The following is an 18338-nucleotide window of genomic DNA, read 5'->3' on the forward strand; positions in this document are numbered from 1 at the left end:
AGTGGACCATCACCCCAGTGTTACCAGACTGCCGCCAAGTTTTGCTCATAATAAAATCTAAATAAATATATATAAATCGGCCCCCTACAACGCACTACTCACATTAATTTATACCTAATCAAATTTATATTTAATATAAATTACCCTAAATTCTTGTCTATAAGCCGGAGACCAAAAACCATAAGAATTTTAAAATAAAAATCTTATCATAGATAAGCCGGACTCATGGATAAGCCGAACTTGCTATAACTAAGCTCTTTCGCATATTGAATCCAGATGTTTGACCGGTTTAATACTGAATCTGATGAAGAATTTGAGGGCTTTAATTAATAAAAAAATTTTTTAAATGTATAACTTTTTTTTAATAAAAATTAATTTTTAAAAATGTATAACTTTTTTTTAGTAAAATTGAGTTTGTGTATAAGCCGGACTTATGTTTAAGCCGATATTCTATTTTGCATGTTCACAACTTTTTTCCTTAGATAAGCCGCAGCTTATAGACAAGAACTTAGGATACAAATAACCACATATTCGTCGTTAATATGTTACAGTGAATGAGCTGCAGATAATGACGGTGGAGGGCGGCACTTTCTTTTGGTGGACCTCGACGGGAAGACAACGGCTAGTGGTGCCTCGTCTACAGTTTACTCACATTCATTTCAATAACAAACATGTACTCTATATACTTTTAGTACAAATATTACTGCAGCAACTCAGTCTGTGTGTAATTGGCATCCGTCCGCCAAATCATAAATAAAAAAAATCGATATACGATATATATATATCTACAAAAATACGATATTATCTTTAAATATGTATAAGAGGAATGTGATTTTTAAATTTATTTTATTTTTATATATTTATTTATTTAAGTAAATAAACATTTTTATTACTATCTGCAAAGAATATATATTGTTTCGACCAAAATAAACATCAGATTTTGACAGATTGTAACAACATTGATTTTATCTAAGACTACTATGTCATTTCCACATTATTTAAAATCCGGTATTGACATAATATCGTATACGAATAATTCAAATCATAGATAGATTTTTAAATATATATATATATACTATTGTTTATAAATTGTAATGAATTGTTATATGATAGTGAAAAGATATTTTTATCTTTGTAGAACTTGGTGCTGAAAACGATGCTGAAATATTTGATTCTATTGACATAAAAGAATGTAAAATAAAGGTAAATGAAAAGAAAAATACATCAGAATTCTTACAATTTCAATGATTATTTTTTTATGAAGGAAGAAGTGAAAACAGAATATGATAACACTGAAGACATTAAAGTAAATCCAGTAGACGACATGTTTGAAATGGGTTGGTGATATTTACTATTACATTTTGCTATACATTCATTTATGGTTAATCCAACCTTTTAGAGAGTCGTGACGTGAAAAGTATAATTACGGAAAAGGATGCTATATATAATGAATGTTCAAATGTTCGTATAGTAACGCAAGTAATAATCATAATAATTTTAATCCTTTCATTATCTATAATTAGAGGTATATAAAAATAATTCTTATGTATTAATATTTTTATAGATCGGAGAAGAACGGAAAGAGTATATTTGTGAGCATTGCCATAAATTGTTTACTCAAAAGAAGGCTTTTATAAAACATCTCCATTTGCATTCAGATTTATTTAATCTGAAGAACGAAAGTCATGAAAATTCATTTAAAAATGAAACACATATCTTACACAAAATAAAATCTTACGATTGTGACATTTGTGGAAAAGTAATTAAACATAATCATCATCTTTCTCGACACATGAAACTTCATCATATAGCTATTTGTGTATTTAAATGTAGTATGTGCAACAAATCATTCAAAACCAAAGATTATCTTACACGGCATATGTTTGTTCATATTGATTCTTTCAATTATAAATGTAACCAATGCGAAGGAGCGTTTAAAACTAATGAAAGACTAGCAAAACATATGGTTATTCATATTAATTCTTGTAATTTTGATTGTGAGATTTGCCATAAATCATTCAAAACAAAACGTTACCTTTCTCAACATATGAGGATTCATAGTGATACATACGAAGTTAAATGTAAAGAATGTGGAAAAGCATTTACAAATAAAAGTTATCTTCCCCAACATATGAAGATTCATAGTGATTCATATGATTTTAAATGTAGAGTATGTGGAAAAGCATTTAAAACTAGAACCAAATTTTTATACCATATGAATAATCATAAAAATTATTGTGATTTTGAATGTAACAATTGTGGCAAAACCTTCACAACTAAATCATTTCTTACACAACACTTGCTTATACATAGCGATTCTTATGACTTCAAATGTAATATATGTGGAAAAACGTTCAAATCTAAAAAAAATCTTGACGGACATATGAGTAATCATAATGATACTTATAAACATTTTCCATGTAACGAATGTGAGAAAGTATTCAAACATAAGAATAGCCTTTCACAGCATACATGTAAACAAGGAGATTCATATGATTTTAAATGTAGCAAATGTGGTAAAGAATTTAAAACTAAACAAATTCTTGAAGGGCATATGTGTATTGATAATGAATTGTATAAACACTTTGTTTGTGATATATGCGGTAAAGTATTAAAATCTAAAAGTAGTGTTGTACAGCATAGATTTATGCATATAGACTCGTATGACTTTCAATGTAACAAATGTGGACAAACATTTAAAACAAAACGTTATCTATCAAGGCACGTGAAAGTTCACTTAAAAGATGGTCTGCGTGCAAAATAATAATTTTAAAGCAGATACATTTTAAGGTACATTTCACTTTTATTTTTCAACATCAATATGATTTTTTGATTAGAATATTCTAGTGTTTTATACATATTGCTCTAAGTAGTGTCCAAATTTTACTTGAATAATGTGGAATTAATAAACCACTCTAAATTTCTATTTTGTTATGTGTTCTTAAAGTATCTTTGGTACATTATAAAATTGTTCTAAACAGAGAAAAGAGATGTATTTGTACTTAAATAAATATAAAAATGATAAATAATTTGTTTTATATGAATTCTTATATTACATTATCACGAAATATTTTCATAAAATCATAATTTTAGCTTCTGATATTTTGAAGAAGGGTCAATTATGTAAGTTGTTAATTTTATGCTGAAAATATATTTCAAGCTTCTAATATACTCTTTAAATCAGGGGTGGCCAACCCAAATGATCTTACGGGCCAGAAAAATTGTACAAGGCGGGCCGCATGCGGTTGGCAATCCTAGCTTTAAATTATTGAAAATGGCTTGATACAAACGAGCACACAATAATAAAAAATAAATATGATTTTTATTTTATCATGTAAACTTTAATTACCTCTTCAATAACTCTACAAATAGACTGTAGAACTTTGATGTTAAATATCTTTTACTTAATTTTCTTCAAGAGTCAATGCATACAAACAAATATCCCATTCATGTATTTATATATAGGTTTTATTATGGCAAAAACTTGGCAGCGCTCTGGTAATACTAACGTGACATAGGCACATTCTTTTGGTGGACTTTGGTGGGTTTGCAACGCCGGTGTGGCCTCGTGTACCGTCTACATTGATATTTAAATTGTAAACATGCAACTATTATAATATCTGTAATAAAATACTACTGCAGCGGCTGCAATCTGTATAATTGTCACCATCCGTCGACAAACTAATTTTAATTTTAAAATTAAATAGAATTAAAAAATATACGTATTATGTTAGCCATGGAACAAAAATTTCAGAAATGATATATTTTAGCTCCCGCAGAAATAATGCCCTTTTTTAATTTAAGTGTCCTCCTTTGATATTTTTAAAATCTGGTAACCTTAGGATGCGTTGAGGATTCTGCCCCCTGGCCACAGCATGTGACGACTGTGAAAAGAACCATAGGCAAGTGTCAAGATTTCACCACGCCTACTAGATATTAGATTCTCGCTATTCAGCCAATGTGAGAACCTGGTTCTTTTAGTTCCAACTGGATTCCATTAAAAGGTACCGTATCTTAGTGGAATGATCTTTTAAGTATTATTTATATAAAACATTTTTTTCGGAAAATTATACATTTTTTTAAATTTTAAGGGTAGGATAATAAATTGTATTGCAGAGTAGGCAAAATTGCTGATTCTTAGAACCTACAAAGGTTTTAAAACCGTCAAACCTATATTAGTATTGGAATTTAGATTCCACCTTTAAATTTCCAGAAAAATTATAAACAATAAAAAAATAGTATGAGCCTAAAAACTATTACAAAAACGAATTTAATTTTTATTAACAAAAGTATTTTCCCCCGCAAAAATTATGTTAAAATAGATCTCACATTATTTTGTCAGATGTTCGATATTACCCCTATGAACATTAAAATTGTTAAAATACAATGCTAGTAGAATATTTATAATATTGATATAAAATATAACGTTTTCAATTTTTGTAATTGTGAAAATGTAGATTTTTTTATTTGTATTTCTGCACATGATATATAATGCTTAGACCAAATGAAATAAATCTGATTTTGACAGTATTGTTACCAATACTAGTTCCGTCGAAAACTACGATGTCGTTTCCACATTTTATGAAAATTGGTATTACGTCAATGATAAATTTTATCATTCTCATTTACAATTGTTTACATATGTGAAACAGACGTATCTTTATTTTCCCACCTAAATCTTGCATCTGAAACCACAATAGTATATTATAAATTTATATTTTTCACTTAGCTTTGATGGCATTTTGATTGGTTGCGTTTACAGTGTATTTTTTGTTAATTCATTTACGTTTAAACTAATTCGTAATAGCAAAAACAGCATGTATAATTAATTTAAAAAAAACTTTTTCCTTTTTAGAACCTAACGTAAAAACAAATAATGATACATTTGACTCTGTTAATATGATACAATGTATAATAAAGGTAAGTTAACAGAAATATCTATTCTCAAAAACTTATTAATACTGAATAGTTTTTTTAAGAAGGAAGATGTGAATACTGAATACTACAGCACTGAAGAATATAATCTAGATCAAGAAGATGTGAATACTGAATACTACAGCACTGAAGAATATAATCTAGATCAAGAAGATGACATGTTTGAAATGGGTTGGTTATATACTATAAAATATTTCATTATATGCTAATTTCTGGTTGATCAATATTTTTAGAGACACTCGATATAAAAAATATACTCAACACAAATACAATGGAAATGGATGATTTATCTTATAAATGCTCTAATGCATTCACAATGGTAAAGTTGAATATGAAATCGATGATCATTTATAATTTGATGGATCAAAATGCGCTATATTATTATTTTTTAGACTGGAGGAGATCGAAAAAATCATGACATAGTATCAAAAACGCAGAATATGCTTATTCACATTGATTATAAATGTAAAACATGTAAAAAGAGTTATAAAACTAAAAAAAAGCTATCAAAGCACATGGCGATTCATATTAAATCTAATCGTTTTGTATGTGACAAATGCGGTAAAGCATTTAAGAAAAAACGTTATATTTTCCATCATATGAAGATTCATATTGATTCCTATGGTTATAAATGTAACGAATGTGGAAAAGCATTTAAACAAAAAAGTTATCTTCCCGAACATTTGAAGATTCATAAGGATTCTTATGACTATAAATGTAGCGAATGTGGAAAAGCATTCAAGACCAGAAGTAAATTTTTATACCATATGAATAATCATAAAAATTGTGATTTTGAATGCAATGAATGTGGAAAAATATTCAAAACTAAATCGAACCTTTCACAACATTTGAATATTCATTGTGAATCTTATGACTTTAAATGTAGCAAATGTGGAAAAGCGTTCAAAACGAGAAGTACCTTTATATGTCATATGACTATTCATAGAGATTCTTGTGACTTTAAATGTAAACAGTGTGAAAAAGCATTCAAAGCTAAGAAATCTCTTACGTTGCATATGAAAATTCACGTGAAAGGTCTTGCAAAAATTCGTAGTAATTTGTACAATTTTGAATGTGACAAATGTGGTAAATTATTCAATTCTAAATTTGGCATTACTCGGCATATGTTTGTGCACTCAGACTCTTATGGTTTTCAATGCAGAAAATGTCGTAAAGTTTTCAAAACTAGACTTAATCTTTCACGGCATTTGGACACCCATTCCGATTCTTATGATTTTAAATGTAGCAAATGCGATAAAGGGTTCAAAACCAGAGGTACCTTTTTATACCATATGAATATTCATAGAGATTCCGGTGGCTTGAAATGTAAACAATGTGGGAAAACGTTAAAAAATAAGAGAACTCTTGCGAGGCATATGAAAATTCATATTAATTCATATAATTTCGAATGTGACACTTGTGGTAAATTATTTAAAACTAAAAATACCATTTCGCGGCATATGTTTTTGCATTTAGATTCGTTTGGCTTTCAATGCGGAAAGTGTGGAAGAGCGTTTAAGACAAGACATTACCTTTCACGGCACTTAATTATTCATGACACGACGTATATAAAAAACAGACGTGAAAAAGCGTTAGAAACTAAGATAACGCTTGCAAAGAATAGGGGCCTTAGTAGAGCTTCTTTTATTTTTGGATGTGACAAATGTGGTAAAAGATTCAGAACTAAAAATGACCTTTTAAAGCATATCTATACTCATAGGGATTCATATGACTTTCAATGTATTGAATGTGGAAAAGAATTTAAAACAAAAGGATACCTTACAAAGCATATGAAAGTTCACTTAAGAAATGTTCTGACATAGCATATATTTTATTCAAGCTATGTAAATATAAGTAACATATGTACTACTTTTTTGTTTGAAAATCTGCAATAAAGGCAAATTATTTTTATTAATATTTCATTTTTAAAATCCAAATAATTTAAGTGCACTAACGCAATGATATGGCGCCATTTGAATAATGCTATTTTTTTACAGTCTGATTTTTATAATGTGCGGTAAACTTTTACAGGTAGGGTAGGTTTGGAACTGGGCTCTGAATATTTGTATATATATTTTTAATTTGTAACGTCTCAGTAAATCTGCCACTGACCACCGAGAGAAAAATCGGGCCTCGGTGCTTATTGTTGCTGCCCCCCCCCCCCATTTCAGCCAGGGTTACTGAGCTGTCACGACGCTATTGAAAAGGAACGACAATCAACACCACCATACGAAAGGAAGTGGAATCACTCTTCATCGGCCAACGGATGAGTCCGGAGCAGAACGCAACATTCTCCACTTCGTTAAACACACACACTCGGACGACAACTTTATAACCTCTATTTTTCTCCAATATATGAAATTCAACGCAAGTCTCGCCTTTTAATCATCTCTCGTGATAAAAATATGATATATGTATGTGTCTAAAAATTAACTTAAATTAATAGTCAATCAAAAAACTAATATTTATTTTATTCAAATCAATATATGTATAATTATAAGTATACTAAACATAAAATTGGAGTTATAATATTTAAAATAAACCTATTTCGAAGACACTTCATCGTGATTCCAAACGCCTTAGCAATTAAAATTGGACTTATTCAAAATATTTGTGGTACCCCACGGCACTAATTAATAAATCGTTTTCACTTTCATTCTTCACCAATTTATAAATATTCTAAATTAATTCCTTTGATTAAGAAAAGAAAGAAAATCTTTGTCCAAGTTTAGTCATTTTTCTAAAATAAAACCGTTACTAATAAAATAAACAAATTAATTTTATTCACAAATAACAAAAGATTTCTGTAAGACTGTATCTTCAACAGACTTTCAAGCTCACTTCCAGGAAAGATGACCGAACGGCGGATGACGTTTGCCGATTTATAACGGTACCTATGCCTAAGTTGGAGTAATTAACCATTAAAATGTAAGATATATACCATGTCTTTTTCACAAGTCCGTATGCACGCACATAACCGTATCAAGGGAATCCATAGTTTAGTTTGTCTTAACATAAAAAATTTAAAATACATGGGTTATATGTATATAAATATTTTTTGAAGCCCCTCGTGCGCTTATGGGGTAATCCGTCACTGGACAGCGTTGCCAATTCTTCAGCTGCTTGAATTATGATATTATGGCATTGTTGTTATATAGTTAATAGACATTAACCCATTGGGTGCTTTTAATTTTTTTTCCACATATTAATCGGTTCTCTTTATACATTATTATAATTAAGTTCATTCAAAAATTGTTTCATGTTTTTGTTATTCTTACAGGGTAACAAATTCACAAACAAATGAACTTTTTAGAGCATCATGACGTCAACAACGATCTTTGTTAGCATTTATTTTATATGACGGACAACGATATATCGTTGTTTAGCATCCCAAGTGTTAATATCTGTTTCGTTTCGTAGCATTACTTTGATCAGACAGTCAATCTAACCTCCCCTAACTCCAAACATGTATATAAGTGCAAACATAGCATACTCACAACACTTCCAACAGGATATTTTATTTGGAACTTCAAATTAAAATATCAGAACCTCTATTACTTCGCTTTCGAACTCAGCTGTATTCGCACCAAATGAAGCAACGGCACTTTACATTTCAGGTCAAACCTGTTCAAGCTACGAAGAGTTCAAAACGATCTTCAGACGACTTGGAGGCCATGTGACGCAGACAAGACTGCAAGAACATCACGTTTCTAAAGACTGGGAAAATGAAATAATATACACATTGTAAATAAATAATTTATTTTTATTACTGACATCATTAAAAATATATTATAAGTTATTTTAAGCAAGTTTTAATAGAGATGTTAATGAGTGGTTTTTATGGCAAATAACCTGTTTCATCGCAAGTATTCCAAACATAATATGTAGTGTAAAATATAAATTATAAATTAAGTGATAACAAAAACGGATTACAACATCGAATCAAACGTATTGTCAATATAATCATTATGAATTTTCATATGTCGCAAAAGGGATCTTTTAGATTTCAACGATTTACTACACCTATCACATTTAAAATCAAATGAATTATTGTGAACTTTCATATGCCTATCGACTTTACATTTAGTTTTGAACGCTTTACCACATACGTCACAACCAAAGTCATTAGTATCCTTATGAATATAAATGTGCATTGAAAGATATTTCTTATTTTTAAATGTTTTATCACACTTTTCACATTTATAGTCACAAGACTCATTATGAGTCAACATATGCTGTGAAAGTTTACTTTTAGTTATAAAAGCTTTACCGCATTTTTCACATTCAAAATCGTAGGAATTCCTATGAACGATCATATGATACAAAAGATAACTTTTAGCTTTGAACCTTTTACCGCATACTTCGCAAGAAAATTCCAAAGTGTCATTATGAATTTCTAAGTGACGTGAAATATTATTTTTGGTTTTGAACAATTTTCCACATTTATCACATTCAAAGTCGTAAGAATCTCGATGTGAAAACATATGCTGATAAAGTGTATGTCTTGTTTTAAATACTTTACCACATTTGGTACATTCAAAATCAAAAGAATTCATATGAATTATATTATGCAGTCTAAGACTTTTATTGGTCTTGAAAGTTTTGCCGCATTTGTTACATTCAAAATCATAAGAATTATGATGACTTTTGATATGCTCGACAAGCCTACTTTTAATCTTGTATACTTTACCACACTTATCACATTCAAATTCACAATCCTTATGAACGTTCATATGGGACAGCATTTTAGCTTTATTATTGAAACGTCGACTGCATATTTCACATACAATGTCACATGAATTGTTGTGTGTTTTCATATGGCGTAAAAGTATGGTTTTAGCTGGATATACTTTACCACATTCATTACATTTAAAGTCATACGTTACCTTATGACTACTCATATGGAGCGAAAGACTTGATTGAACTTTGAACGCTTTACTACAAATTTCACATTTAAAGTCACGAGAATCGCTATGAGTAATCATATGACGAAACAGGGTTCTTTTCGTTTTTAATACTTTTCCGCATTTTTCACATACAAAGTCTAAAGAACTCTTATGAGTGTTCATATGATCATAAAGCATTCCTTTTATTTTAAATCCTTTTCCACAAATATCACATTTAAAGTCACAAATGTCTTTATGAATATACATATGGATAGACAATCTTGATTTTAATTTGAATGATTTCCCACAAACTTCACATTTAAAATCGCAGGAATCGCTATGAATACACATATGGCATAATAAGCATTTTTTCGTTTTTAATACTTTTCCACATATGTCACATTCAAAACCATAAGAATCTTTATGGATATTCATATGGCTTAAAAGTCTCGCTTTCACTTTGAAAAGCTTTCCACATATATCACAGTTAAAAACACTAGAATTAATATGAATATGCTGATGACATAATAAGTTTTTTTTTGTTTTAAATACCTTTTCACATTGCTCGCATTTAAAATTATAAGAATTACTATGAGTATTCATATGAAGATAAAGACCTGCTTTTAATCTAAATGCTTTTCCACAAATCTCGCATTTAAACTCAGAAGATTCATTGTGAATACGCTTATGGCATAATAAAGTTTTTTTCGTTTTGAATACTTTTCCACAATCATCACATTCAAAGTCATAAGTTTTATTATGCGTATTCATATGTAGAGAAAGACTTATTTTGAATTTGAATGCTTTATCACAAATTTCACATTTAAAGTCACAAAGGTCGCTATGAATTTGCACATGCCTTGAAAGGCTTTGTTTAGTTTTCAACACTTTACCGCATACATCGCATTTAAAATCAAAAAATTCTTTATGAGTATTCTTATGGTATTCATATTTACCTCTAGTATTGAATACTTCACCACATTTACAACATTTAAAGTCAGAAGTATTATGATGAGTATCCATATGACGGGAATGCGCTTTTATACTTTTAAAAGCTTTGCCGCATAACCTGCATACAAAGTCATATGAATCTCTATGAACATTCATATGCTCTAGAATACCCTTCCTAGTCTTGAACGTTTTACCACATTTATCACACTCAAAATCATAAGAATTATTATGTATATCCATATGCCGTAGAAGTATCGTTTTAGTTTTTAATAATTTTGGACACTTTTCACATTTATATCTAAATAAACTCGAATGTAAAACTTTCTTATTTTCGTCTAAAAACTTTACATCGTCTGGTATCTAAAAAAATATAATTTCCTGAATAACAAATGATAAATATTTAATTCGATCATAATTAATTTGTCTATTACTTGCGTTTCCATAGGATCGAATGATTGGTGAGATAGTTTGTCCATATTGATTATATCCGGTTCAAGTACATCTTTAATGTCGTGCATTTCTGAAATATTAGTCAGTTTATAATATATTAATATGAGATATATTTATATTTCTAACCTGTTTCGAACATGTCATTTTGTTCCTCGGTCCCGACAAAATTTATTTCCAATTCCTCCTTAAAACAAATATTTTAATTGAATTAGTTATTTTCTTATATACTTTAGGCTCAATAAATTTAGTAATTTTCTTATATACCTTTACTACATTTGCCATTATATTGACATAATCGGAACTTTCATAATAATTTTCAACTTTTAGTTCCACATTTTCATGTTCAACACTGATTTCATCATCCGGTTCTAAAATGAGTATAATTAAATGTTAAGAATTGTACTAAGTAACTTTATTTAAGTTTGATCTTCGAGACGCACATCTTGAAACAATACGTATTCTTTTATCATCATCGGAAGCGACCACAATGATTTTCATATAATACTCTTGCTCTTGAAATATTATACTCTTACTTCATTAGAGGGCTTTTCTATATGGCTATTTGTTTAAGTAAGCCTTTTTCCTGTATTTATGAACTTCGTCTTAGAAAACATATAAAAGACTTGATTACGGTTTTGGTCAGAATTTATATTACATGGATCAGAATTAACATTAAAGCTCAGAATAAATATTAGATGGTTAGAATTTATAATAATTGGTCAGAATTTATACTAAATGGTCAGAATAATTTTTTTTCTGTTGGCAACAGTGTTATTTTTGATGTTACGTTGAAGATTACTACAATTGGTCGATTTGTTATTTGCTTATCGACAGTTCATTTTCATTATTAAGGTGTTTTACTTGTTTGGTTGGGCTCGCAACATTGTCAGAAGGCAACACAACAAGCCAAGCGTGCCATATGCTGCCGCTCCATCGTTATTCCCGCTTCATTGGTCACTCTTATTACTTTTGCGTTCTACATACAATTAAATAAATTCAGTAGCTTCACTGAGAGTTATTCATGGGGTGTTCCCTGTTTTGACCAACGCTAGCTCGCTATCTATCGCTCACACCCAACCTGTCCAATAATTTAGATGCGAGCGAGATATTTTATAAGACATTTCTAAAATAAATAATTAATTGCCCATTTATATTCAAAATTTCGTAATATTTTTTTTATTCGCATGATTGTCCTATATTTTTCTTCTCACCATATGCTTTTTTTATTGTAACCATTTGATATTTATTCTAACCTTAAATAATATAATTATGACTAGGCTATTAATAAAATTATGAATGAGATTTAATTTTTATTCTGACTCAAAGTTGATATAAATTTGGACTATTAAATTTATTACCAAATATAAACGCATCTATTTGAATGGTCATAATTTTAATACATTTTTAAAATCAATAAAAATAATATTATAATTGGTCAGTATTTTATTAAAAAATCTCCCTAAGTATTATATAGATTCATTCATTCCATTTTTACCTAATATGTAGTTGGTTATTGATATTAGATTGTAGTAGTATTAAGTATATTAAATTACATTGCTTCAACATTTGACAATAAATTATTATTTCATAATAATATTTCACAAACCTTGAAGAGTAACATAGTAAAAGTGGATTCTAAAATAAATCTCTAGTTATAAAATAAGACATAATCTTGCATTACGGTTTAACCATTGCTCACATGACAACTGATCACAATGCGATTACTCCTACGAATATTGCTCACACGGTCATATGTTGATATATCAAAAATTTTACGAACATAAAAAGTAAATCAATGCATGATTTTCTATGTTCCTACCACTCAATATCCTAACTTCAGACAGACAGTGACTTCACCAATTTATTTGGTTAATATTTTGAAACATCTAAAACACAATTTCGAACATGCATTTATTGTATTGGTTCCCAAAATCCTCAATTTGTAATATGTCATTTTACAGTTCCATGATATCTACCTAATATAATTAGAAGTCCAAAATAATCTTTGCTATTATGAACATTAGGCGTTTTGTATTTATAAGGAATCACAAATTTTAGCATATTACTAAAAATGATCATAGAATAAAAAAATGACACCATTCCTAGTTCGCTGTTAGATTCTATAGGTCTCACGAAACATAAAAACGAATTAATTATTATTTATTGATATATACCAGTTTTAAAAACACGTGCATATGACATTGTAGCGATCTAGTCAGTGTACTAAAACTTGTAATGTCAAACGGAACAATAAGCATTTTGGCCGAAACAAGTGTATTATTGAACAGATGGGAAAAAAATATAATTATCTACCATTAAATATTAGTTAGGCTTGTTTCACACGTGCCGGATGGATTCACCCGGCATCGGACCGGCGCCGTGTAGTGGGGGTGGTGTTGTATGGGCAGCGTCGGGCCGGCGCCGGGTAGATTTGTCCGGCACGTCTGAAATGATAGGTACTAGCCCATACAACACCATCCCCACTACACGGCGCCGGCCCGGTGCCGGGAAAATCCACCCGGCACGTGTGAAACCGGCCTTAGGGTTGCTAATTTATTTTTGCTTCAAATATACTAACTTTTTATATATGTATACAACCAAGGCCGACCCTAGGCATAAAGTAAATATACGCTGCCTCCCCTAATAATACTTTAATAACTCATTATATGAACTCAAAAATATAATTCAAATTAAAGTAATCTAATATTATATTTGATACGATACTCTTTTTTGCGATTGTGGGTATTTAAGAATTTATATTTTTTTTCGTCGCGATTTTTTACGCGTGAAATCATCTACCACAGTAGTGTGTACCAAAAAAATCTCCTTGGTGCAACTCACAATGAGAAATGTCAAATGCCAAGTGTTCTATGGGGGCCAAAATAGATTTGTTATGGCCAAAACTGGTCGGCGCAGGAGTAGCGTCCCGTGACCGTTTTTTTTCTCTCTTCCGGCAAGCTTGTAAGGGTTCGGACGCGTGCCGTCGCGCGTCCGCCCCATTCTAACCATGTAAACACCATTAACCGTTAAATAAATACTACTGCAGCGGCTCAATCTGTGTCTCATTGCCACCCGCCATCATCACAGTCCCTAAAGTTCTATCAAAACTTTTGCGTACACTCAACAGCCTACAATAGGACGATGCTTTGCGTGCAATCTGTTTAACATTGCCCTGGAAAAAATAATCCGAGATGCAAACTGGATATAAACGGCAGTGTGTATAATAAATCGATACAAATCTTCGCCTGCACTGATGACAGATATAGTGGCGAGATAAAAACAGGAATTAATAGAAGCCATTGAATCATCAGCCAGGAAAATCTCTAAAAAAGTTAGAAAAAACCATAAGGTTAGTGACAATGGGTCAATATTGACGGAAACAATGTTAATGCTCGAGAAGTATACACCTGCAATAATTAAAAATATATTTATGTAATATAATTTCAAATAAATTTTCAGGTGCTGAAAGCAAAGCTATTAGCCTTTAATAATAATATATACGTGAGCCTGTGTGGGGCCGTTACATCAGAGCCTTGGCGAACAAATGAAAACACGCGAATTCAATAACAGGGCACCATCCCTGAGGAGCGATAGTCTTCCAACCGAGCGTGGCGACCGATGGGCCTTTTACTGCCGATCTGCGCGTGAGTCCCGACGCAGGCGCGAGAGCGCGCGGATTGCAACACTATCCCCCGCTCAATTTGGATCGACCCGATCCTTTATTACACTAAAATACACAGAAAATAAGCAAATGATAAAAAAAAAAAAAAAAAAAACAACAACATGAAAATTCACTACACTCCATTGTAGGTCGCTAGTCTGTCTATGTGCACTACCATACACTTTCGAGCACTTGCTCTCTTAATTCGATAGACAACCTCGTTGAGACCTCAACCTCGTCAAGAAGATTGGGATCAACTTGTCCCAGTTCTTCTGATCCTTATCCTCAAATTTGGACAAATACGCTCCAAGAGTTCTATTCAATCGCTCCACCATACTGTCAGATTGTGGTCGTCCTGGCGTCGTTCTCGTCTTGTGGATCCCAAATATCCGCATCACCTCCTTAAAGACTCCTGCTTCAAAATTGCGTCCTTGATCGGAGTGCAGCTCTGCCGGTGCACCAAACCTCGAAAAGACGTTCGCGACGAGTGCTTCGGCCACGGTCTTTGCTTCTTGGTTGGGAATTGAGATAGCTTCCAGCCACTTGGTGAAGTAGTCCGTCAGCACCACGACGTAACGATTGCCATCGCATGTTCTTGGCAACGGGCCGAGAATATCTACTGCCACTCTTTGCATCGGGGCTCCCGATACGTACTTCTGCATAGGGGCGATGACTCGTCGGTTTGGACCGTTGCGCGCCGCGCAGATATAACATCGCTTACACCACTTGATGACGTCCTCTCTGCACGTCGGCCAATAGTACTGGGCCCGAAGTTTCTTCGTCGTTTTATTGACGCCGAAGTGTCCTCCTGTCGGGCCGTCGTGGACCTCTCGGATCGCGTCAGCACCTTCTTTCTTGGAAAGCACCAGTTGGAATATATGCCGATCTCCCGACGTGTTTTCCCAGCGGCGATACAATTGCCCATTTCTAATGACAAGAGAGTCCCATTGCGAGTACAGGATCTTCGTCTCGTCATCTTCAGCAGAAACTACCTCCCATTCCGGGCGGTGCTCGGCCGCTTTCCATTCTGTTATTTTTTTATCGCCGCACTAACTCTCCTTGGGGTGTCGGCTACAACCTGAGTTAAATTAATCACAGCTTCTTCGGCTCGCGCGTCGATCTTAGCGCAGTACTTGCACTCCAAGCCGCAAGGTCTTCGCGAAAGAGCGTCTGCATTATTGTGTTTTATGCCCGCGCGATGCCCGACATCCATGTCGTATTGCGCAAGCTTTTCGATCCATCGTGCTATTTGACCTTCGGGCTTTTTAAAGCTAAGCAGCCACTTAAGCGCAGCATGGTCTGTCCGTACAGTGAATCGACGGCCATATAAATAGTGGTGATACCTGTCTACAGCTCTGACGACCGCCAATAGCTCCTTCCTGGTTATGCAATAATTTCGCTCGGCCGAGTCCAGCGTGTGACTATAATAGCCGATAGGCCGCTCATCGCTGTTTTGCAACTGCGATAGTACAGCTCCCACACCATGTTCACTAGCGTCCGTATCCAAAATGAATTGTCCTTCCGGTTTCGCTATTGTTCCAAAGTTTTTTACGAACTTCCGATAATACGTGCACAGTCCCACAAAGGAACGCAATTGTTTCTTCGTTGCCGGAATCGGCCACTTTTGCACGCACTCAATTTTGTCTGGGTCGGTTTTCACCCCTTCACTAGATACGACGTGTCCCAAAAACTTCACCTCTGACCCAAGCAATTCGCACTTGTCTGGGTTCAGTTTAAGTTTTGCCGCTTTTAATCTTTCGAACACTAAACCTAAATGTTCGAGCTCCTCGTCGAATGAGCGACCGGGTACGATTAAATCGTCTAAGTACACTAGGCACGTTCTGTTCGATAGTCCGCGCGTCACCTGGCTCATTAAACGTGAAAACGTCGCGGGAACATTGCACAATCCGAACGGCATTACACGGAATTTATAAAGGCCGAATTCTGTCGTAAATGCCGTTTTTTCCCTGTCTCTCGGTGCTATTGGCACCTGCCAATATCCGCTCTGAAGGTCGAGGGTCGATAAAAATTTGGATCCGTAAAGCTGATCGATGACGTCGTCCATTCTCGGAAGAGGGTAAGAATCCTTGACCGTGGAGTCGTTGAGACGGCGGTAATCCACGCAAATACGGGTCGCGTCGCTCCGCTTTTCTTTTTTACTAAAACGATCGGCAATGCCCAGGGTCCGTTAGCTGGCTCGATTATCCTTTGTCTCAGCATTTTATCGATCAGCTCCTTGACCTCGCCGCGATGTTTTAACGGTAATCTTCTCGGTGGCAGCTTGACTGGTCGTGCCGTTCCCGTGTCGATGTTATGACATGCAGCGTCAGTGAGTCCGTAGTCTTCGTCGTTCCCCGCAAAGACCCAGCAAGCACTTATCTGTAATTTTTGCGACCGCAGCTTTAAGATCTACCTCCCTTCCTTGTATTTTAAGGCTGGTCTCGATCCATTCTTCGATCGGCTCACTGGCTCCCGTCGCCGTCGTGAGAGTAGTCGAATACCCTCTCAAACATTTACATTTTTTTTATTAATACTCGTACATCAGGGTGGATGACCGTCACACTGGCTCCCGTATCGACGGTCATCGCACAACGCACGCCTCCGATCTTCCCGTTTGCGATAATGGCTACGCCCTCTTGAACATAACCTCTACCGATCTTCGCGGGCGGCGTTGTGTACTCCACTGTTGCCCCTGTCAACGCGGACACTCCTCGTTTCCCGAACCGAGTTCCGGTTCGGCTAATGCTCGGGTCCTCAGCGTTCCGTGGCGACTAGGACCCCCGCGTCTTCCTTGTCCCCGCCATACATAATCTCCTCGCCGCGGTATAATTTGGTTCGGCGTGAATTTGCCTCGCGGCGTGAAAACTTCTCGCGGAGCCGCCTGCTGGCGTGCACGGCTTGCCTCTATTGACATGTGCACTCGTTGCACAATAGTGATGACATCTTGCAACGGCGTGTCGCTTCCGGCCCTGTACGCGGCCGTCTCCATGTCCGGGTCGGAGATCCCTGCCGTAAAATGAATCCGCTAACGTTTCTGACTTCCGCCATTTCCTGGTCGCGAGCTGATTGAAGATTTGTAAGTCGGATGTGCGATCTCCGAACCTCTGCTCCAAAGCTTTCGTCAGTGATGACCACTCCTGTCTCACCTTCGGCTGAAGAGTCAGCACAAAATCTAGCGCCTCCTCTCTCAGAGACGCGCACAGTGTTCGCGCAGATGGTTCGGTCTCGTTCAACTCGCCCGCGAAGATGAATCGGCTTATAAACGCTTCCCAGCGTCCGCCCCGAATGTCGGATATTGCACGAAGCTCCTTCGTTCCTCAGCCTCGACGAAGGAGAGGCGTTCAGCGATGGCGTCCAACTCCGACTCCACGATTCCGCCGCGATTTCTCGGCATCTTGATGCAACACTTCTGACACCAGTGTTACGTGAGCCTGTGTGGGGCCGTTACATCAGAG

The 18338-nt window shown here is 34.2% G+C and overlaps 2 protein-coding genes and 2 long non-coding RNA genes across 8 annotated transcripts; 3 read left to right on the top strand and 1 right to left on the bottom strand.

The window, feature by feature from the left end:
* Positions 1 to 846: 846 nt before the first annotated feature.
* Positions 847 to 3026, top strand: LOC148229329 (uncharacterized). The gene is made up of 5 exons (XM_088197042.1): positions 847 to 1008; positions 1139 to 1203; positions 1265 to 1337; positions 1400 to 1479; positions 1565 to 3026. The coding sequence occupies exons 1-5, from the start codon at positions 981 to 983 to the stop codon at positions 2762 to 2764; spliced, it is 1446 nt and encodes a 481-aa protein (XP_088053168.1). The 5' UTR covers positions 847 to 980; the 3' UTR covers positions 2765 to 3026.
* A 1480-nt stretch (positions 3027 to 4506) lies between these two features.
* On the top strand, positions 4507 to 5449 carry LOC148229330 (uncharacterized). Of its 2 annotated transcripts, XR_015811316.1 has the most exons (5): positions 4507 to 4591; positions 4856 to 4920; positions 4983 to 5106; positions 5169 to 5254; positions 5328 to 5449. It is a non-coding gene; the product is annotated as an uncharacterized LOC148229330 (long non-coding RNA). The 2 variants fall into 2 exon arrangements; XR_015811317.1 differs by lacking the exons at positions 5169 to 5254; positions 5328 to 5449 and having other exon boundaries at positions 4980 to 5106.
* Positions 5450 to 7723: 2274 nt separating this feature from the next.
* On the top strand, positions 7724 to 8732 carry LOC148229331 (uncharacterized). Its single transcript, XR_015811318.1, has 2 exons — positions 7724 to 7863; positions 8553 to 8732. It is a non-coding gene; the product is annotated as an uncharacterized LOC148229331 (long non-coding RNA).
* LOC148229332 (uncharacterized) lies at positions 8678 to 13658 on the bottom strand. Of its 4 annotated transcripts, none has more exons than XM_088197110.1 (6): positions 13397 to 13482; positions 11663 to 11805; positions 11487 to 11590; positions 11349 to 11406; positions 11204 to 11292; positions 8678 to 11132 (listed from the first exon to the last, which is right to left on the bottom strand). In XM_088197110.1, exons 3-6 carry the CDS (start codon positions 11502 to 11504, stop codon positions 8865 to 8867), a joined length of 2433 nt encoding a protein of 810 aa, XP_088053236.1. In that variant the 5' UTR covers positions 11505 to 11590; positions 11663 to 11805; positions 13397 to 13482; the 3' UTR covers positions 8678 to 8864. The 4 variants fall into 4 exon arrangements, with proteins under 4 accessions (XP_088053236.1, XP_088053235.1, XP_088053237.1 ...); XM_088197109.1 differs by having other exon boundaries at positions 11663 to 11824; positions 13397 to 13474; XM_088197111.1 differs by lacking the exons at positions 11663 to 11805; positions 13397 to 13482 and adding an exon at positions 13536 to 13658.
* Positions 13659 to 18338: the final 4680 nt, after the last annotated feature.

Source organism: Plectrocnemia conspersa, unplaced genomic scaffold (assembly GCF_051122295.1).
Source record: "Plectrocnemia conspersa isolate PC_06_02 unplaced genomic scaffold, ASM5112229v1 ptg000011l, whole genome shotgun sequence".
In the NCBI taxonomy this organism is placed as follows: Eukaryota; Metazoa; Arthropoda; class Insecta; order Trichoptera; family Polycentropodidae; genus Plectrocnemia; species Plectrocnemia conspersa.

Bases quoted from the DNA above. Each gene is read 5' to 3' on its own strand.
- LOC148229329 (XM_088197042.1), top strand. From the start codon at position 981: ATGTCATTTCCACATTATTTAAAATCCG. The intron at 1,009-1,138 runs GTATTGACATAA...TTATCTTTGTAG, and splicing joins TCCACATTATTTAAAATCCG to AACTTGGTGCTGAAAACGAT. The intron at 1,480-1,564 runs GTAATAATCATA...ATATTTTTATAG, and splicing joins ATGTTCGTATAGTAACGCAA to ATCGGAGAAGAACGGAAAGA.
- LOC148229332 (XM_088197108.1), bottom strand. From the start codon at position 13,424: ATGTCATATGCACGTGTTTTTAAAACTG. The intron at 11,407-11,486 runs GTATATAAGAAA...ATTTGTTTTAAG, and splicing joins TAATGGCAAATGTAGTAAAG to GAGGAATTGGAAATAAATTT. The intron at 11,293-11,348 runs GTTAGAAATATA...CTAATATTTCAG, and splicing joins AAATGACATGTTCGAAACAG to AAATGCACGACATTAAAGAT.